Source organism: Carassius carassius, chromosome 45 (assembly GCF_963082965.1).
Source record: "Carassius carassius chromosome 45, fCarCar2.1, whole genome shotgun sequence".
Lineage (NCBI taxonomy): Eukaryota > Metazoa > Chordata > Actinopteri > Cypriniformes > Cyprinidae > Carassius > Carassius carassius.
In genome coordinates this window covers 9,649,997-9,672,675 of record NC_081799.1, presented here as the reverse complement: position 1 = coordinate 9,672,675, position 22,679 = coordinate 9,649,997, and the positions used below count along the sequence as shown (strand labels likewise).

Genomic DNA, 22,679 nt, shown 5'->3' with positions numbered 1-22,679 from the left:
TCAGGAAAGCACTTAGGAGTAGCAGTGTACAAACTGTATGCATGAAATGTTAAAAAAGTTTTTTGAATGGATAGTGAGAAAAGCAAGTTACCCACCATGCCTAAATCGAGTGGTTTGTCGTCTTTGATCCAGTCGACATGTGATAATGGTGGTTCAGCTCTGACAGGACACGCTATGATGCCCCTCATGCCAGTGGGGAGGAAGGTCAAGGAGGGCATCTTCATCACCTGTGCTGGGTCTGTGAAAGAAGATATAGATTCTTTTATTTTTTTTATGCTTATTATAGTTTCATTTATATGATGAAAAATAGAATAAAAAGGTAATATGGCGGCATTTTATTACAATGCAAAATAACTTTTTTCTATTTGAATATATTTAATTTGTATGTTTTTTCACGTGATGCAAAAATTCATTTTCAGAATCATTAATCCAGTCTTTAGTGATCCTTCATAAATCACATGATCCTTTAGAAATCATTTCAATATGCAAATCAATATCAATGGTTGTGGATTCTTTGATAAACAGAAAGTTAATCAAGAACAGCATTATATATATATATATATATATATATATATATATATATATATATATATATATATATATATAAATAAATATCTGGATGTGCTATATTCTATATATCATGTATATACAAATTTGAACATATATGTGGTTGAAACTAGTGTTGTTTATTGTTTATCTTGGAGTATAGTACTGTGTGAAATTTATACCAGTGTAGGAAAAGGCAAATTCATTATTTCGATTTTGCAGTATTGACTCTTACGCTGCACAGTGAGAGTGGCTGAGGCAGACGGGGAGACAGGAAGTCCATTAGTGGGCATGCAGGTGTAGTTCCCAGAATCCTCTGGAGTCAAACGCGATATGAGAAGTGTACCGTCCACTATGATCTTAACACGAGACTTCAGAGATCTAAATCAAACACACAGGAATACTGCATAAGCTACATGTTACCTGTAAATAAAAAGATGGAGGTTCACAGTTTTAGAAGAGAACTCACTCAATGTGATAAATATCTTCTCCTTGTCTTTGCCACACATAGGTCATGTTGGGTGGATCAGCTTCAGCCTGGCACTTCAAATAGGCATCCTGGGACATGTTGAGCACAGTCTCCGTTGGAGGAATTATGATCACTGGAGGGCCTGTTGTTAAAAAACAAACAAACACACACACACACAAAAAAAAAACATGTTCCATAATGCAGAAATATGAGTAATATGTGTTTCACTTGTTTTTCCTTGTAAAAAAAAATAATAAATAAAATAAAAATTGCTAACTTTTTAGAATGAAATAATAAAATGGAATTAATATACTTTAAAAGAATACACATGTGCAAAGTAAATATAGTGTTTTAAGAAACTTAAATGCATGTTATTTACAATTAAATTGAAATGTATTCCATTTAACTTTATATTAAAAACAATTATTTAAACTTTTGAGGACTTTCATTATTACTCTATTGTCTTTGAAATGTGGTTAAAGTGTACTGTTGAGTTTACTGACCAGCACTGGCAAACTCAAATGCATTGTAATATACTTTATACTACTATAATGTTATTTCTATTTGTTATTTTATTTAATTTCTTTGTAATTACACATGATAAAGCTGCAATTTATTAAATGAAAATATATTAACTTTAAACGGAATATCAAAACACACTACAGTTAAAATTATAATCAAGTACTTTTCAATGAGCTTTAGCATGTTTGTCAATACACCAAAATAAGTGTACCGCTATAAAGACTGACAAAAGATTAAAACAATTATTTAAAAGTACTTTCAATTTACTTTTTAATTTGACATTATAAAAAAGTGCACTTTTTAAACTTAAGTATGTTCAAAAACCTAGCCATTCAATTGTACTCACAAGTAAGTACACTTAAGTGGACTTTCATTAATACTGTATTAACATATACATTTTAAAAATCTACTTTTAAAATTTAAAGTGCTGTACAAGACAAATGCAAATTCAATACAAAAAAGCATTTAGCAAACCCAAACTTGTATTGTTTTACACATTCATTTCCTGGGAATTGATCTTATGAGTTTGTCATTGCTGGAATTTGCTGTACTCTTTGAGCTACAGACACCTGAAAATTAAGTGTGCTTAAAAGTTATGTAATAAAACACCACCACTAGGTGGCGCCATTCAATCAGAAAAGTTTCTAATTTTCATGTAGAATATTATGGCATGAGCCAGGGGTTTCAAAACTATTGCAACTAGGGTGAAAATTGTCCCCCTTCCCCTTTTTTAGGGTGCAATAACCATATTTTGAGACAAAAACCAGAAACTGTCTGCCAAAGTTAAATGCAATTCGATCTAATACATGTGCAATCTGCATCAGTAATTCTAAAATGGCTTGCACTCACATACTTTATTTACAAATTAGTTATGAATAATGGGCAGACATTATACCATCTAATAAATATTTATGAGCAAGACTGATAAGGTTTATAATGGTCTACTCAATATCTCTCAAATCATTTCATTGTACCTAACCTGAGCAATACAGATATTCATCCTAAATGAGGAGAAAACATCAGTGCCGACTTACCAATGACTTTGAGCTTTGTGAGGTGAGTCACATTTCCTTCAGTGTTGGAGGCTTGACACTGATACTTGCCTGATGTCTCTCTGCTTACAGCATGGAAAGATAAACTTCCATCCATGATCTATAGGATCCAAATGAGAGATATGAAGTGTGTGAAAAGAGAGTGGAGGATAAATGTATTGTAGATCTGATCCTCAATTGCTTTGGTGAATCTGATGAAGCCAATTCATGTCTGTTAGTCTGACTACGTCAGACTTCGTACTTCCGCTCAATTTCAGTTCGCTTCTGTACTCTGTCTACAAAGCAAAGTGAAGTAGCAGAGTTAGGTTTTACCAGGCTTACATGTCTGTTAGCTTTAAGGTCAAAGTGATTACAGCCCCAAAGTTGACAAAACAAACGTCTTCCTTTTCCAGGAAAATGGATTAAAAGTGCTTATGACTAATATTGTTTGGAGGGGTGTATACATATTTTGTCCACTCAAATGCTCTCCAAAATGAGCACTTGCAAGTACTAAATCAGTATTTTTCAAGCTGTGAGGTGAACTAAATGCTATTGTCTGTTTAAAAAAGGACAAGCACTTTGATATGTCCCACCCAACTTTACGTAGGAAATATATCTACACAGGGAAGATAATAGCATTTGTCAACCATTTCATGTTTTTTTTTTTTTAATAACTAACAGCCCACCTTTACTTTGCTTTGAGGATTTATAGGTCGTCCATGTTTAGACCAGGTTATTGTAGGCCGGGGATTTCCCTGAGCTGCACACTTCAGGGTTACTGATCTCCCTGCAAACACTTCAACTCCAGGAGGGGAGGTCTCCGTAAACACAGGAGGCGCTAGACACAGGAGTAAGCAAAGAAAACAGTCATGATCAAATGTGTTGATATAAAGAGCAGTTCATCAGTGAGTTATTCTTCATCTTGGAGAGTTACTGACAAAAAGTAATTCGATTTTGAATTACATACACTAGTTAAAAATTTTAAATATAAATCTACACTACTGTTTAACAGTTTTAGGTCTGTAAGATTTTATAATGATTTTGAAAAAAGTGGTTCCTCTTCAGGAACTCGAGCTGCGTCGAAGCGCTTTGGGGAACGCGTTCAGCGTACGCGACTCTGAATATCGTGTGTAATCAGTCCAATGGAAGGGCGTGACGTCACCGACGTGGTGACGTAAGCGACCAGGAAGCTATAAAAGCACGTGCCACGCAGCTGGCGTCAGCTTCGCGTCTTTCAGCAAGCGCTCTGTGTGTGAATGTCATTTGTCCGTCTTGTGAGTCTTATTTATTGTTGTCTGTCCAGTTAAAAGAGCTCCTAGACATGCCAAAAAGCAAGGCGAAAGTTAAGCACTCAGATGGCGATTCCAAATTGCGTTATAGGCTGTGTGTTCCTCCCTGCCCGAGATATATAACGGGTGGGGATACACACAACCTGTGCGTGGTTTGCCTGGGTTCGAAGCACGCTGAGTCGGCTCTCGAGGGGGCCGACTGCCCGCACTGTGAGCGAATGTCGGTGCGGCTGCTTCGTTCCCGGAGGGCCCTCTTCGAGGAGGGGGCCTTCGCCAGCGTTCCCCGCGGTGCTGGTCCCGCTTCTGCCGAGGCAGAACGGCGGCTGCACTCGTGGGGTTCGCAAGTCGATCTGGTAGAGGGAATGGAGACGGGCCAGTCGCTATCTCCTTCCACTTCTGCCAGATCCGGCACCCAATCCCTAGAGTCGGAAGCACGCACAGCGGTTCCTTCCACTCAGGGTGAGGGATCGACGCTCCGCCTCTCTTCCTCCGAGGAGGTCGATGTGGAGTCGCTCGATAGGGATTCGCCACCCCACTCGCTACAGTATGAGGAGCTCTTAGAGGTGGTTACTCGCGCGGTGGCCAAATTAAGTATCGATTGGCCCGCCGAAAAGTCTACCGAACCGCAGAGAAGCAAGCTGGATGAACGCTTCCTGCGCGCGAGTCAGCCACCTCCCAGCCGGGGCCTTCCATTCTTTCCCGACCTGCATGATGAGATCGCCAGGTCGTGGAAACGTCCATTCTCGGCCCGCCTCTACATCCCCTCGTCTGATTACTACGGAAGTGTAGTGGGGATGGGAGAGCACGGTTATAGAGCGATGCCCCGGGTGGAACAGACGCTTGCGAGCTATCTGTCCCCTGGCGCGGCATCGTCTCTGAAGGCCCCGGCATTGCCCTCAAAGCCACTAAGAACAACTTCGGCTTTGGTGGGCAAAGGGTATGCGGCTGCAGGTCAGGCTGGTGCGTGTCTGCACACCATGGCGGTGTTACAGGCGTACCAGGCCGACCTGCTCAAGGAGCTAGACGAGGGAGAGGAGATCAAGTCCCATGATATTTCTGAATTAAGAAGGACCGCTGATCTCTCCCTCCGCGCCACCAAGGAGACCGCCCGAGCGATTGGGCGGTCCATGGCAGCTATGGTGGCCGCGGAGAGGCACTTATGGTTGACCCTGTCCGATATGAAAGAACGGGACAGGGTCTTCTAAGCCCAAATTAGATTTAAGGGCGGTTATCGAAGCTAAGAAGTCCTCGGCCAAGAAACCCTGACGCCAATGGCCCGGGGTTTCAGAGGGCAGCCTCCGCTGGGGTAGAACGGTACACACCGCAGTCCACGGTGCCCGTCCCACCTCAGTGCCCTCTAGGGGTCGTTCTGCCAACCCTGCCAGTGCTCCAGGGCGCAGCGGCCCCGGGCGAGCATCGTTCTCAGTATCCTCCGCCCGTGCGCGTAGTGGGGCTGGGACGCTCGCCGCCCCTGCGGGGGTCTCTTACACCAGAGGTCAGTCTCGAGAGACTGATTCCCTTAGTAGATTATTTAGCAGCGTGGAAACTACTGCCAAATGTATCTCGTTGGGTCCTGCATATAGTAGAAAAAGGCTACCGCATTCAGTTCGGCTCCGTGCCGCCTATATTCAACGGGGTCGTTCACACGATAGTGGGCCCCGGGCAGGGTCTGGTTATGGAACAGGATGTGGAAACCCTATTAGAGAAGGGGGCCATCGAGGTGGTCCCTCCTCAGGACAGGGAGTCCGGATTTTACAGCCGGTATTTCATAGTTCCAAAGAAGGATGGGGGGCTGCGTCCGATTATAGACTTGAGGGTCTTAAATCATTCAGTTATGAGACTGAAGTTCAGAATGCTCACAATCAAGCATGTTGTAGCTCAGATCAGGTCCGAGGACTGGTTTGTCACGATAGATCTCAAAGACGCATATTTTCATATCTCCATCCTTCCTCAACACAGGAAGTTTCTGAGGTTCGCTTTTGGGGGCGAAGCCTACCAATATCGAGTACTTCCCTTTGGCCTCGCACTCTCACCCCGCACGTTCATAAAGTGTGTAGATGCGGCTCTGGCCCCCCTGCGCACGCAGGGCATCCGCATTCTCAATTATATCGACGATTGGTTGATTTTAGCTCAGTCAGAGCAGATTGCGGTTCGACATCGAGATGTCGTTCTCGCACATATGGGGGAGCTGGGTTTGAGACTGAACGCCAAGAAGAGTGTACTTTCTCCGGCTCAGAGAACCACCTATCTAGGCGTAGTATGGGATTCGACCGCGATGCAGGCACGATTGTCCCCTGCTCGTATCGAGTCGATCCTCATCTCAGTCAAGAGAGTCAGAGAAGGCCAGTCACTCACTGTCAAACAATTTCAGAGATTGTTGGGTCTGATGGCAGCTGCGTCCAACGTGATACCTCTTGGCCTGCTGTACATGAGACCCCTACAGTGGTGGCTCAAGACCAAGGGATTTTCCCCGAGGGGCAATCCGCTTCGCACTATCAAGGTCACGCGGCGCTGCCTCCGTGCCTTAGACATGTGGAAGAAACCTTGGTTCTTGAATCAGGGCCCGGTGCTGGGAGCTCCTTGTCGCCGTGTGACACTAGCGACGGACGCGTCCCTCACCGGCTGGGGTGCGGTCATGAGTGGCCACCCTGCCCGTGGTCTGTGGAGCGATCGCCATCTAACGTGGCATATCAATTGTCTAGAAATGCTAGCAGTTTATCGTGCACTGAAGCACTTCCTCCCAGACCTGAGAGGTCACCATGTGTTGGTGCGCACCGACAACACATCAGTGGTCTCTTACATCAACCACCAGGGCGGTCTGCGTTCGCGCCCTTTGTACAAGCTGGCGCACCAGATCCTGGTGTGGTCCCAGAACAAACTACTCTCAATAAGAGCAGTATATATTCCTGGGAAGTTAAATATGGGAGCAGACATACTGTCGAGGCAGGGGCCGAGGCCCGGGGAATGGAGACTTCACCCACGGGTGGTAGATCAGATATGGAGAGTGTTTGGCAGGGCTCAAGTAGACCTTTTTGCGACTCAGGAGACGTCACAATGTCCCCTCTGGTTCTCTCTAGTTCATCCAGCTCCTCTGGGACTGGACGCTATGGTACAGACCTGGCCGAGGCTTCGTCTGTACGCTTTTCCCCCTATCGCTCTGCTTCCGGGAGTTCTGGCGAGAGTACGCCGGGACGGGGTCCGTCTCTTATTAGTAGCCCCGCTCTGGCCGGGCCGAGTATGGTTCTCAGATCTAGTCTCGCTCCTCGACGGCTCTCCGTGGGAGATACCGATCAGGACAGACCTACTCTCACAGGCGCAGGGCACGATAATTCACCCTCGCCCGGAGTTGTGGAAGCTGTGGGTGTTGCCCCTGAGGGGGCACAACTGGTAGCAGCTGGTCTCTCAACTGAGGTTGTGGAGACCCTACTCCAATCCAGAGCTCCCTCTACGAGGAAACTGTACGCCCTGAAGTGGAAGCTTTTCACTTCATGGTGCAGAGACCGCCAGCTAGACCCAGCAAACTGCCCAGTTGGTACAGTTCTGGAGTTTCTACAGGCTAGGCTCTCTGCAGGGTTGACCCACTGTACTCTGAAGGTCTACGTGGCGGCCATTGCGGCCTACCACACCCTTCTCGACGGTCAGTCTCTGGGAAGACACCCCCCTAGTTACACGTTTCCTCCGCGGTGCACTGAGGCTGAGACCTCCAGTACGGTCCCGTATTCCCCCGTGGGACTTGGTTGTGGTGTTAGAGGCTATGTGCAAACCCCCGTGTGAACCTATTCAAGATATCTCAGACAGACATCTCACACTTAAAACCTCTTTTCTGTTGGCTATTACCTCTCTGCGGAGAGTAGGAGATCTTCAGGCCCTCTCGATGGCCCCTTCTTATCTTGAGTTTGCACCAGGCATGACTAAAGCGTTCATATACCCTCGAGCGGGATATGTTCCCAAGGTTCCCTCTGTTACACCACGACCTGTAGTGCTGCAGGCCTTCTGTCCTCCTCCCTTTCGGGAGCCCGACAAGGCAAAGCTAAACTGTATGTGTCCGGTTCGAGCACTGGACGCATACGTCCACAGAGCTGCCCTGTGGAGAAAAACTGACCAATTGCTTGTGTGCTACGGTCCCCCCAAGAGGGGTTCTCCTGCTTCTAAGCAGACTATTAGTCGTTGGATAGTCGAGGCTATCAACGTCACCTATGAGTCCTCTGGTCGTCCCCCGCTGTCGGGAGCCAAGGCTCACTCTACTCGGGGTATGGCGGCCTCTAAGGCCTTCTTAGCAGGTGTATCCATGCTGGACATCTGCAACGCTGCGGGGTGGTCCACGCCCTCTACATTTGTTAGGTTCTATGGCCTAGATATGCCAGTCACTCCAGGCGCTTCTGTCCTCCTGTCCTGAGCTGTGCTCTTCGGATACACACCAGGCAGGGGTTTGGTAGTCTGGCGGCGTTAGGACTCGTTCCCCAAAGCGCTTCGACGCAGCTCGAGTTCCTGAAGAGGAACGTCTCTAGGTTACGTATGTAACCCTAGTTCCTCGAGGGAACGAGACGCTGCGTCTCGGAGCCATACCCCGGCACCCCTGCCGGCGCTTGCTGGTACTCGAAGCTGACGCCAGCTGCGTGGCACATGCTTTTATAGCTTCCTGGTCGCTTACGTCACCACGTCGGTGACGTCACGCCCTTCCATTGGACTGATTACACACGATATTCAGAGTCGCGTACGCTGAACGCGTTCCCCAAAGCGCTTCGACGCAGCGTCTCGTTCCCTCGAGGAACTAGGGTTACATACGTAACCTAGAGATGTTTTTTTTGCTCACCAAGCCTGTATTTTTATGATCAAAAATACAACAAAAACAGTCTTATTTTGAAAATTTATTAGAACATAAAATAACAAAGTTGAATTTTCAGCTTCATGTAGGCCTATATAAAGTGCTTTGCGAAAGTATTCAAACCCCTTCATTTTTTTCCACGTTTTGTTATGTTGCAGCCTTATGTTATACTGCTTTAAATTACTTTTTTTTCCACATCAGTCTACACTCCATACACCATAATGACAAAGCAAATAACAGGTTTTTAACATCTTACATGCAAATTTATTTAAAAAAAAATTAATTCCATTGCATAAGTATTCATACCCATATCTGGGGCAGCTGAACTTTAGCTCAGGAGCATTAATTTTGCTTGTAAATTTTACCGCACTTTGAGAGAAGCTAACTTGTGGCAAATTCAATTAAATGGGTATGATTTGGAAAGGCAAACACATCTTAATAATAGGTCTAACAGCTGAAAATGCATATTGGAGGGAAGACCAAGCCCTGAGGTCAAAAAAAAAAAAAAAAAAAAAAAAGTGCCTGTAGAGCTCAGAGACAGGAGCTCAAACAACACATCTGGGGAAGAGTTCAGAAAAACTCTGCTGCATTGAAGGTTCACAGAAGAAGGTAGCTGCCATTATCCATAGTGGAAGACAACTGGAACAACAAGGACTCTTCCTAGAGCTGGCCAAACTGAGCAACTGAGTGGTGACCAAGAAGCAGATGGTCACTCGAGTTGAGCTCCATGATCATATGTGGAGATAGGAGAAACCTACAGAAGGACAAACATCACTGCAACGCTCCAATACTTGAAAACACACTTGAAATTTGCAAAAAATAAGACTGAGAAACAAGATTATCTGGTCTGATGAACCTCAATCCAAGCATCATGTTTGAAGGAAACCAGGCACTGCTCATCACCTGAGTAGCATCCCAAAAGTAAAGTGTGCTGGTAGAAGCCTCATTCTGTGTGGCTGTTATTCAGCGGCAGAGACTGAGGGACTCGTCAGAGTGGAAGAAAAGCTTAAAATATAGAGACAGCCTTAATGAAAACCTAGTCCAGAGCATTCAGAACGTCAGACTGGGCAGAAGGTTCACCTTCCAACAGGACAATGACACTAAGTACTGTACACAGCAAGAGTTGATGTGAATGTCCTTGAGTGGCCCAGCCACAGCCTGAGCTTGAACTCAATCAAATATTCCTGAAGAAACCTGAAAATGTGTGTCTGCCCCCATCCAGTCTGACACAGCTTGAGAAGTGAGGAGATGAGAAGGATGGCAGATAATTGCCAAATGCCGATATGCAAAGCTTGTCACATCTTACCCCAAAATACTTGAGGATGTAAAGGTTCTTCAGCTAAGTACTAGGTTACTAGGAATACTTGTGCAATGTACTTATTTGCGTAATTTATTATTATTATGATTATTATTTTATAAATGTAAAGTTGTTACAAAGACAGTTCTGATTTTGCTCGCAGTTTAACATAAGGTTTAAAAAATTAAGGGGTTTGAATACATTCGCAAGGCACTGTATACACGCAAACATGCATGCAAATGCATATAAGTATGTAGAAATATACACTGCCATTCAAAATATTATTTTTCTAACAATATAAGTCTTTACTATCAATTTTTATCAATACACAGTTACACATCCTTGCTGAATAAAAGTATTTCTCTCAAAGTTTCCAAAAAATATTAAGCAGCACAACTGTTCCCAACACTGATAATAAATCAGCAAAATAGAATGATGTCTGAGGGATCATGTGACGCTTAAGACTGGAGTTATGGCTGATGAAAATTCAGATTTTCATCCAGGAATAAATTACATTTTAAAGTATATTAAAATACAAAACCATTATTTTAAATTGCACTGTATATACCTTGTCATGAGTAGCTTACTGCATTGAAAGCTTAAGTTATGAAATAGCACCATCAATTTTGTTTTATTTACTTTACTTTAGTGAAAGCCACAGTGGAGTCCAGCCAGGCTTGCAAGATGCTCTTTCTGCTTGGCGTCCTGTGGCTCAAAGAACTAACGAGTTGAAAACTGAACCTAATATCAGCACAGACCTCAAGTGGCTTCTGTAATCTGGCCAACAATGAGTCTGAGTGTCAGAAAATGGCCTAAAGGTGTGGCCGACAGAGACAGAGCATACTCTTGAACAGGTGCATGTATTCATTCATTGTTCACTGCATGTTTGAATGGAGTCGTGTTTGAGTTGGAGACTGTGGGATGAGTATAATGGCATTGTCTCACTGATCTTACATAAAGAGAATTGCTGTTATGGTTCTGATTCAGACTACAGGTAAAATTGGATATCTTTTCTTTATATAAATAATTCAGGTCTACTCGTTGGATGGTGAGTCTCACCTGTAACAGAGAGTAGAGTCCATCTCCCGCTGCTGCCAGTATCATCTGTGGTTTTGTCTAGCGGGAGGATTCTGCACTCATACCAGCCTTCGTCCTCCGGGAGAAGCCCCCTCATCTGCAGGGATGTTCCCCTGATGAGTGACACTCGACCTGGACACGATCAGAAGAGGGGAAGGGTCACAAATAATAAACATGTACAAAACTCACAAGAGGTGCATATTGCAGATGAATTTTCTAATATTGATTTAAAATCCACATGAGCACTCATGAGTTTGTACAAAAAACGCATATCTGTTGCAGACTGCATATTTTTCAATGATCAAATATATACTTTATTTGCATAATTCAACAAGCTACAAGAAAACAAGTTCATATAAACATGTAAATATGAAGTGTGTACATTGATAAATGTATTTTTTTAATTGAGTATTATTAGTATTTTTCTATATTAGTATTATTATTACTGTATTAGTTTTATTTGTATATTATTATATGCAAATGTAACTTAAGTTCACAATTTTTATCTCAATTTGTGAGTTTATACAAAACAAATGCAAAGTGTATATATGCTGCAGATATAAATTATAAAATTGTAATTAATTGTAACATGCTTCACACTTAAAAAATACAATTATATTTAAAATATTACTGTATTGTTTTAGAAGTATATTTAAATTCTTTTGCTTTTAGTTTTAATATTTTTTTCATTTATAATGTCCATTTAAATCCAGTTTAAATGTTAACTAAAAAGTAATAATTACAACAATTAAAATACATTGAGTTTGTATAAATACACACGGAGTTTGTATAAATGAAATATGTTTAAGTCAGACTTTTTCAGACCATTTTTAAATCAATAATGCAATAATAATAATAAAATAATAATAAATAAATAATAAAATAATAATAATAAAATATACTTGAATTTTTCATTTAAATTTAAATTAATATAAATTCTAAAATACAAATTGTATATTTAAGTGTCAAATATATAAAATAAAATAAAAAAAATAATGATTTATAAAATAATTACAATTCTAAAATACATTTAAGTGTCCAATAGGCCATATATTTGAGCGGAATAACTTTTTAAATCAATCAAATTGTACAAATGAAGTATATTTGGTTCTGACTTAATATTTTAAAATCAATGAAATAAATGCAACAACATTTTAATTTAAATTGAATAAATGAATTAAAATTCTAAAATATAAATTGTACATTGCATTGGACACTTTTCCAATATACAATTTATCTTAGTTGGAAAGGAACTTACATTTTAAATTATTATTTTTTATTTAATAATTACAATTTTAAAATACATGCTGTACGTTTCAGAGTCCATTATACTATTTAGTTTCATTGGAGAAGGCACAGATAGATTGAGTGTTTAGTCTAGATCGTTTCATCTCTCAGTTGCCAGGTGACTGCACCCCTGTAGCGACGGTGTTTGCTCACTCACTCCTCCCTCCTTTATTCATCTCTCTCTCCCTGTCTTTATCTCTCTTTCATTCAGTGAAAGAGCTTTTCAAAGACTCGCTTGTTTCTCAGACTCTCGAGTCATTTAAAGAGACCAGCGGTCAAAATCTCCACCACAGAAGCCACATCAAAGATAAAATGGACTCAAAACTGAAAATCCATTATCTGCAAACACGTGTGCGGTCGATGCATGGAGTATAGCTATGATGTGTTTATGAAAATAGGCGGTGACAGTAATCATTAACCAAGCTCCCAAGAGGAGTGACTGTGGAAACAGAGCTCAGGCTGAGATAACAACTGAGAGCATCACGGTCCATCCGCCCTGTTTATTTTATTCACATGAAAGCTGGAGGTCACGGAAATAGGGACACGGACGCCATCATCCCTGGGGATTTGGGCTATACAACGTGTTCCTGTCCAGCCCAGACACCCAGGGCACAAGCCAGCACTAAAATGTTGCCATGGTCACTCCTGCCAGTGGTTTGGATTTGAATTTAGTTGCCGTGGTGACAGGGATTAAAATAAGTTCGGGGCGGGGTTTACGAGGGATTTAAACTCTCAAGTTACTAGACACTCCTGAAAAAAAGCTGAAGAGAAAGTAATCTGTTTAGATTTGAAATTTCAGACCTGCTATAGTAAGAGGGAAATCACAGAGATCTCTCTAGTGTTTCTCCGAAAGATCAGTGAGATTAAATGAGAGCAAACTGAGACTTGTGTTAAATCTTCTGCTTCACAGATTTGTCTCCAGAAAAAGGTTCCTGGTAATTATTATAAGTTACAATAAACACAACCTCTGCATTAAAACCACTCCTTTTCCTGGTAAAACATGTACTTGATTTTTAAAAGTTAAAGGGTTCATTCACTCAATAATTAGAATTCTGTTATTAATTACTCACCCTTGTGTTATTCCAAACCTGTAAGACCTTTATGAAGATGTTTTTGATGAAATCTGAGAGCTCTCTGACCCTGCATAGACAGCAAGGGTACTACCATGATCAAAGCACAGAAACGTGGTAAGGACATATAATTTTACTAAGTTGAAAACATGAAAGTTAACATGAAAGTTAATGCCCATTTATGAATAACTAAAAACAGGACTGGGTAATGTCTCTTAACAACCATCTATAGTTATTCTAATACATTAAAGCACAAAAAGCAACTTCTGTGTGTCTTCACCTGTTTCCTAGTGCAGCAAAGATTTATCTAAAGTCTTCACACGCAAGTACAAACTCACTTGTTTATGACTGACTAACCATTTCCCACAGCAGCTGACAAACAAACGCTCATTCTGTTGCTTAGTCGACAGCGAATCAAATCTTTGGGGAAACTGTTATTAGACTCCTTAACATATGAAGTAACATATGCTGTCATTTGTATCAACTTACTTCATCATATGAAGCCAATGTTTTACCAGGTTTTTGCAAAAAGAATGACAATTATTTCAAGTGTTTTACAGCTGTTCAATCATGTTTAAAAACAAACTTAGGAATCTTTAGATAGAATGCCTTCAGTATAGTATATAACACACTCATAACACTTTTACACAAATTATTATGACTACTATGAATCATAGAGTAGATGAGCTCATGAAGGAAATACAAGACTTGAAGAAAAGTCTCCAGTTCACTCAGAAGGAGGTGGATGAACGCAAAGTTAATTGTAGAGAATTTTCAACTGAATGTAAATCAAATACAAATTAAATATATAAATTAGCTGAATCTCTTTTGGTCTTATGCTAAAGCCAGTTTTTTTAAAGGTCAGTGCAAACAGAATAATATAGTGGTGGAGGGCAAAACTGAGTCCCCAAATAAGAAATTGTGTGAATCTGAAGAGAAAGTACAGTTGAAATAAAATTACTTTGAAGAAACACATAGAACAGGAAAGATGTAAAATGGGAATTCTAAGAAGCAGTGCTGGAGAGAGCAAAATACCTCAAAGGCACAAACATATACTTGAAAGAAATCTTTTCAGAAGATGTGCGTTTAAGGAGGAAGAAGCTTTTGCCAGAATTGAGAGCTGCTAGAGAGAAGGGAGAGATAGCTTATTTTTGTTATGATAAACTAATCACATGTCCACAATTAAAAGTAAAAAAATGGCATTAATCAGGGGTGACAGGGATTAAAAAATAAAAAATGTGTGTGTGTGTGTGTGTGTGTGTGTGTGTGTGTGTGTGTGTGTGTGTGTGTGTGTGTGTGTGTGTGTGTCAGTATTAATCAAGTTACCTAAGAAAGGATTCAAATGAGCTCATATGAATATTTGTAGCTTTAGGAATAAACTTGCTGAAATAACTGATGTTTTGATTACAAATAATATTCACGTTTCAGCAGTAACAGAAACACATCTTGATCAAACAATCTCAGATGATGTAGTAAATATAAATGGTTATAATATTTGCAGGAAAGAAAGAAATAGATATGGTGGAAAGGTTGCCATATATATTAAAAATCATATTCCAGCAAAGAAAAGACCAGATTTAATGCCTGTAGATGTAGAGGCTTTGTGGTTACAACAAGTACAGTTACCATTTGTCAAAACATTATTTGTTGGTTGCTGCTATAGACCACCATGTGCAAACAATTGTTATTTAAGTGAATTGTGTGATATGATTGATAATGTGTGTGATACTGGAAATGAAACCACAATTAAATTTGTCTGTTAAGAGTGTGCCTGTTGAACAGGTAGAGGAAATCAGACTTCTTGGAGTTACGCTAGACAGTAGGCTGAAGTTGTCAAAACAGATAGAATATATGGAAATAGTTATGGGAAGAGTTCTATCAGTTGTTAAGAGATGTGCAAAATTTTTACCACAGTATTGCATCTCTTACAAGTAACGGAAGTTACATAATCAGATTACTTTTTTCAAGTAACTAGTAAAGTATTGCATTACTTTTTAATTTACAAGAAAATACCTGAGTCTCTTTTTCAAAAAAGTAACGCCAGTTACTTTGTTTTCCCATTTATTGACTGATAAGTCTCCGCATTTTTAAATCTGAAGTATCTCTGTACATTATTACAATGCAAACACCCTAGGCTTGTAAACGGTTATTTTTTTAAATGTCAGGATTTTCCCCTACTTATTAAAAAGCTACGTTCATTACAGTAGCGAACATCATGAACATGATAAACATCAGACGGACATGACCTCAACATATAAAACAAACGACAAAGTGCTCATTCTGAAATCTGAATTTATTCAGAGAAATAACTGAATAAATAAAGCTTTATTTTCAAGATAGTAAGTTAAGCTTTTCATTTCTTTATAGAGCAATATTAACAACATAATTGTATTATGCACTGTAATGTATTCAAATCCATGACATGTTTATTAATAAGTAAAATGAGGTTAAATATTTCATGGCACAGTATAGAGTAAATTGTTGATTTTCATGTTCTGAATGAATTTTGGGTTTGTATGAATAGGTTTTATTTAAGAATGGCCACTAATTTGATAGTGGCTAATGATCCAAATAATCGAATATATAGTTACACTCAAGTGATCACTTCCACCTGTTCAAATTCAAAAAGGTTCAAAGTTTGAAGGTTTGCTAGTTGGACGTTATATTCAATAAGTCTTTGACTTAAGGCTATGAAACCTGGAGTCTGAATCCTATCCGCTGCCTTGTATCCAGAGACATTGTGTCACCTCTTGGCGTAGTTTCCCAGGTAGAGACTCTCCAGTTTCAGCTCAGGAAAGGGAGGATTGGGTTTCACACCATAGTCATCAGCTGTATTCTTTTTATTGTGTTTCAAGACACTGTTATCTTTGGAAATTTGAATTACCGCGACGGGCTACTGGGAAGATGCTTGGTTTGATCGGACCAATGGCCTTTCAAGATAGCATGCTGCTAGTTAGAAAGAGTTTTGATTAAATTGAGTTTTTGAATGATGACAGATGAGGGGGATGGGGGTAATTTGGAACAGAGAGCATCAGTAAAAAGTCCACTGATGGTCACGCGTTTCACTGCAATCTATAGATCGCTACTACTTTACTACCAATATAGCAAACTAGATTCTACTTAGTTAAGATATATATAGATATATATAGATATATATATATATATATATATATATATATATATATATATATATATATATATATATATATATATATATATATATATATAGACCATCACAAACCCTAAATGTGCCTGACTTTGTGGCATATAACAACTGTGACATATCACTATGAGCTCCAGAGTGGACACATGAGACACTATATAGCCTAAGGTGACGAAATTCACACCAAGCTCACCCTTCACCTCTTCCCATGCTGCACCTGCCCCCCTCACTGCACAAAAAGTCCCAGGTTCAGACCTTTTGTTTTTCTTCTTTGTTTCTCATCACGTAAAACAGTTGTGACGCCCTCTAACCTTTATTGGGTTGTTGGTTTACATGAGGCCATTCATTCCTTCTTTCAGTTCACAAGGAAGGAATGTGAATAAAATCAATATTTATTGGTGTTCAGTCTCGGAAACCACTGAAAATGCTACTGGAAAATGCTAGCACAAGCTAAAATATGTGAATCCACTATTAACCAAAGATTTATGAACAGAATCTAGCACAAATAAATAGACATTGCTTGTCACACAAGTAAACAAATTTGTGCATAAAGCATTATTTGTTGAATTAGTAAAATAAAAAGAAAATGTTGGTGGGTAATCCATTGCTTGCAACAAATTCACTAATAAACAATTGTTTAGTGCAAGACTCAATTAATTTGTTCATAAACTATTGCTTGTTAAATTAATCAATTTTGCTTACATTATAATTTGTTTGTCCAAGAAAACAAACTTGTTTATAAACCACTGTGAATACACTTACCTATTGCTTGTCATGCAAGAACTGAAATTGGCTTATTAAGCATAGCAAATTCACATAAAAATGTTGTTTGTTGTTTATATTAATCGTTGCATGTTTCAGAGGTAAACAAATGAAATTGTTTCTTTTCGCACAAAAAACATTTATGATTTGTGTATGATCTGTTGCTTGTCGCACAAGTAAATAAATGAGCTTACAAAGCATTGTGAAAATTCACTTAAAAAAATAATGCCTGATGTAGATGCAAACAAGTTTGTGCGTGAAGTGTTGTGTTGCTCAAGTAAACAGATTCACCAAACTGTTCTTTCATGTACAAGTAAATAAATTAGCTTAAAAAGCGATCTAGATTCACTTAAAAATGTAGCTTGTTGCACATGTAAACAATTTTTTGTATGAACTGTTGCGTTGAACAAGTAAACAAATTCACGGATAAACTGTTGCTTGTCGCTCAAGAGGGTTGCAAATTCCCTTAAAATGTTGCTTGTTGCACAAATTTTTGTATGTACCATTACAAGTTCACTCTTAAACTGTTGCGTGTCACAAGAAATTAACCTATAAAGCACTGCAAATTTAAAAAGCATTGCTTGTTGCAAATTTGCAAATAAATTTGTGTATTGCAAGTAAACAAATTCACTTATTAACTGTTGCTTGGTCATAAGTAAAGAAATTTGTATATGAAATTTTACTTCTAAACAAAATTCGTAATTCTTAACACAGTGCCACATAGACCACTGTTTGGTACATGAGAATATTAATTTGGCAATGAACCATGCTATAAGTTAACTTAACTAGTTACTGCTGATGCTCAGCAGGTTTGCATTCCATCACCCAGGCAACATCGTGATGAACAGGCGCAGTACTGTCTTTGAGAATTTGTTTAATTGCGTAAGGACACACTGCGCTCACGCATTAACTGCAGGGCTGAACCTGTCGTCCGCTCACTGCCTGGAAGGTGAGGCTCATCCAAGCACAGAAAATTTGCAGTGCAACCAAGATAGCCTTGTTTCTTTCTGAATTAGAGCCATTGCATTTTTTAAAATATGGGGAGGGAGTATCTTAAACCTATTGAACGGCTCTTTTCCCCATAGACACTCTTTGTATTCCAGCTCCCAAAGACACAATAGGGACTTCAGCAGAGAGGGGGGGAGAAGTCCCACAAGCACACAAAAGAGCAGAGTTTCTGTAAGCTGAGACAAGCTATGACCGAAGTGGCACTCAGGAGAACGAATTACGAAAGAGGTGAGAGATACTGCATTGTCCATAGTAGGATGTGGTTTAAAACATGGCAGTCCATACTTACAATGTAACTTCCATTTACATTTAGTCATTTAGCAGATGCGTATCATACTTGACGATAGACACAGTCCACACTTGGCAAGCTTTTCGAGAAAGCCCTATACCTGTCCCAACTCCGAGGTAACAGTATAGGCATTTAAATCCAAGACCAAAATGTAAATAAAATCTGTTGAAATGGTTTTCAGTTCATTGTAATAAAAATGAGCTGCAATTACTAAACAATTTAAATTAACAAAAAGCTGTATCCCTGTTACTGCATGATTTTTTCAATTAAAAAAAAAGAAAAGAAAAGTGTGACATGAAAAATACCCCAAAAATAACATTATTTGGACCACTTTTACAGCAGGATGCGAAAACAAATACATGATCTCTTTCAATATCCTCAATATTCTCTGCATTTGTGAAGGTCAATTTAAAAAATGAATAATTAGGAATAAAAAATGAGTAAGAATGAAATAGTAATCATGTATTTTTCTTTAATTTATGTTAAAAATAAATGTAGCAATTACAGCAAATCACGATCTAATCCAAAATTAGATATCCTTGACTGAGCAACAGCTTAATTTAGGCTTAATTTGCAACCCTGCTATTTATTATCAATTTTTATTCAAATTTATTTAATTTATTTATTTTTCATTTCATTTCAATACATCTGGTAACACTTTATTTTAAGGACCAATTCTCACTACTGTCACAGCCTTGGACACTTTGTCGTGTTGTCTCACCCTTGTGTTTAGTGAACTAGTTTTCCCTCATGTTTGATTGTGTTATTTGTTTCAGGTGTGGGTCGTCAACTACCTTCATTTGTTCCAGTATTTAAAGTATAGTCTGTCCTGTCTTCTTTTGTCCGGTATTGTGACTGTTACCCTGTGTGTTAGACCCTCTTCATATTTGTGGATTACAATTAAAAGAATTTGTTTATGATTTCATAGTGCCTTCGTCTCTCTAACAGCGCTGTGTGACAACAACTAGCTAGTTGCTTATCTGCATGCATATTACTAGCATATTGTTTATTAGTATTTATAAAGCACAAACTAATGGCATATTCGGCATGACCATATTTTAGATCCCTTAATCTGCCCAATACCTAGACTTAACAACTACTGTATTAATAATTAATATCTGCAAATTAGGAGAATATTAAGGGAAAATTTAGTTAATATTGAATATGTGTTTCCTAAAGTGTTCCTTTACATTTTATTTTTGATGCAATAAAAATTCCAACACTGTTATTTTTATCCATTTACAATTTTTTATCCAATTTTACTTTTTAATTTAAATTAGATTTTTTTTTGATGTAGCCATGTTAAAATACAACCCTTCATGTGCATAAGATTGTTGACCAGGGATGGAAATGAACTTTTTTGTCCACCGGCCACTGTGGCTGGTGGATTTCAAAATCTACCAGCCACTCAATGTTTTTACCAGCCACTTTCTTGTTTTTAACCGACAATGTGTAACTGCACGTGAAAATTAATACTACAAGATCTACAATACTTAAGCAGTTTATTTAATCTCAAGTCTTAATGAAATACTGACATTTTCTCATTCAGTGATGCTCAAAAATGCTGCGTATCTAGGCAGCTTACTAGGTTTTGAAACAGCCGACTCTTGCTGAAGTAGCTCATTCTCTCAACTCCGTAGCCCAAACGGATGATACACTGCACTGTTTTCGTACACATTAATTAATTAATAATGTTGTATTTAATTCCAAAGGAAAGGATTCACCAGTATTTGTATGTGTAAGTGTATTTTATATTTATTTTTTTTGTGTGGTTGAGGGAACACGTGGGGAAAAGTATTGATAACCATGTTTGAATGCTTATTAGTCGTTTTAACTGGACTGGTGGTGGTGCTTTTTTGGTCATTCAGTGTTTCTGTAAAAAAACAAAAACAAAATAAAAATAAAATTGGGAAAAAAAAAAACCTTACAAAACTCCTGATAAGATAATAATAATACGATTCCTACTAATAAAAACTATAAAACATACTAAGGATTTCTAAGGATTAATGAGCTGCTGGATTCATGAATATTTATTAGGTTTTGTGTGTTTGCTCGAACTGATTTGCTGAAATTAAAACATGGACGATAATAGGTGAGCGCCAGCCAATGAGATTGCCGTTCGCGCATTAACTTCACCCACTACCGGAAAACCCAGCTGTTCTTAAAAGCTGAAGTCTTCCATAGGAACGCCGTTATTTTGACAGGAAAATACAACAAATAATATTATTTAAATGTAGCACACCAATCGCCCCTCTCTCTCTCTCTCTTTCTCTATGTGAGTGTAAGAGAAACCGACGGCGATTTGTGCTCCTTAACACTAGTTTACGGTACATTTATACAGGTGCGCTGCGAAACCATTGAGGAAAAAAAAGCACAGATCGTCTGACAGAGTCAGAGAGTGTTCACGAGTGAAAATATCTGTGCTAAACTTAGCCTCCAACTAACACACTGGCGAGTAAAATCAGAGAATTGATTAGCCATTGGCTAATATTAGACATCATTTAGTAGCCAGAAGGAAGATTTAGTCGCATATGAGAGTGATTTACTGACAATGTAGAGGGTTGACTTAACTAGCCACAGAGCTAACTTCTGAAAAAGTACTTTTAAAGTGAAAGTGACATGACATTCAGCCAAGTATGGTGACCCATACTCAGAATTTGTGCTCTGCAATTAACCCATCCGAAGTGCACACACACAGAGCAGTGAACACACACACACACACACTGTGAGCACACACCCGGAGCAGTGGGCAGCCATTTATGCTGCAGCGCCCGGGGAGCAGTTGGGGGTTCGATGCCTTGCTCAAGGGCACCTAAGTCATGGTATTGAAGGTGGAGAGAGAACTGTACATGCACTCCCCCCACCCACAATTCCTGCCGGCCCAGGACTCAAACTCACAACCTTTCGATTGGGAGTCCGACTCTCTAACCATTAGGCCACGACTTCCCAGACTGGCAATAAAATGCATCCCCCGGACAGCAGACACGCGACCGATAATACTGTTTGTTAGTTTGCTTATTATGCCGTTAAAAACAATAAGATAAACACAAACTGTCCATATCATCTAAAACGTTGCAGAATGCTGGAGGAAAATGAACTTACCTGGGTTTGACAGAGACGTGACAGTATGCGGAAACTTGTGCACGATAACAAATTCAACTCTTCACGCAATCTTATATATCAGGAGCGCATGCTATAAAATGAACTGTAAATAGCCAACAACTATATCACTCCGCCAGCGGCACTAACTTCAGCTGCAAACACTGTACTGGGAACAACGCCGCCGTTTCGAGCCCGGTTTACACCGCCTTTCTCCACGGAGCTGCTTCGGATGATATTACACTTTATTGCGTGTTGTACACACACCAGGGATGGAAATTAACTTTTTTGTCCACCGGCCGGGTGAAACAGTATGATATTGTTATTTACCCGCCACGGTGGCCGGTAGGTGAAGCGAGTTTACCCGCCACAACACAAAATCACCCGCAATTGGCTGGTGGCGGGTGCTAATTTCCATCCCTGTTGTTGACCCCTGTGTTTAGGCACTCACCGTCATAGTTGGGATGCACTCTGGGATCGTGCACTCCAAACTGGATGAGGATGGGGATGTCATAGCCCTGACGCACCCACTCTATGACATGCTGAGGAGCAGATCTGCCCTCATCCAGGGCTGGAAGACTGCATGTCAACACTGCAGTGTCCCCTTTTTTGGCATGGACTTGGACTTCAGCTGCACTTGTGTGATCTAAGATTAGGAGAAAATATGTGGAAATCTTGTAAAAAATAATAAAAACTATACATATATATTTAAAGTAGTGACTAACAAAAAGAAGAAGGTTGCTGTGTATATCAATTGTAAATTAATTACTGTATAATACTCACTGAATAGGGACAGAACTGCAACAATGACTTCCAACAGAGGAAGTTTCTTCAGTAGCATGATGGGTATTCATACAGATTCACATACCTGAAGAACATTAAACATACAAGATCAAACGACAGGCAAACAAACCTCAACCACCGAAAGCATTATGCCAAACACGA

The 22,679-nt window shown here is 39.7% G+C and overlaps 1 protein-coding gene across 2 annotated transcripts in view; it reads right to left on the bottom strand.

Annotated features, from left to right (window-relative positions):
* The window catches only part of LOC132127067 (protein turtle homolog A-like), a 46,391-nt gene that overhangs the window by 18,904 nt on the left and 4,808 nt on the right, over window positions 1–22,679 (bottom strand). For both annotated transcript variants that reach the window (XM_059538685.1, XM_059538686.1), the window contains exons 2-9: window positions 22,518–22,602; window positions 22,186–22,380; window positions 11,039–11,188; window positions 3,255–3,406; window positions 2,572–2,689; window positions 1,016–1,157; window positions 782–927; window positions 96–238 (exon numbers count right to left, since the gene is read on the bottom strand). In XM_059538685.1, coding sequence (XP_059394668.1) covers window positions 96–238; window positions 782–927; window positions 1,016–1,157; window positions 2,572–2,689; window positions 3,255–3,406; window positions 11,039–11,188; window positions 22,186–22,380; window positions 22,518–22,575 — 1,104 coding nt within the window. In that variant the 5' untranslated portion in view covers window positions 22,576–22,602. The remainder of the gene's footprint in view (window positions 1–95; window positions 239–781; window positions 928–1,015; window positions 1,158–2,571; window positions 2,690–3,254; window positions 3,407–11,038; window positions 11,189–22,185; window positions 22,381–22,517; window positions 22,603–22,679) is intronic.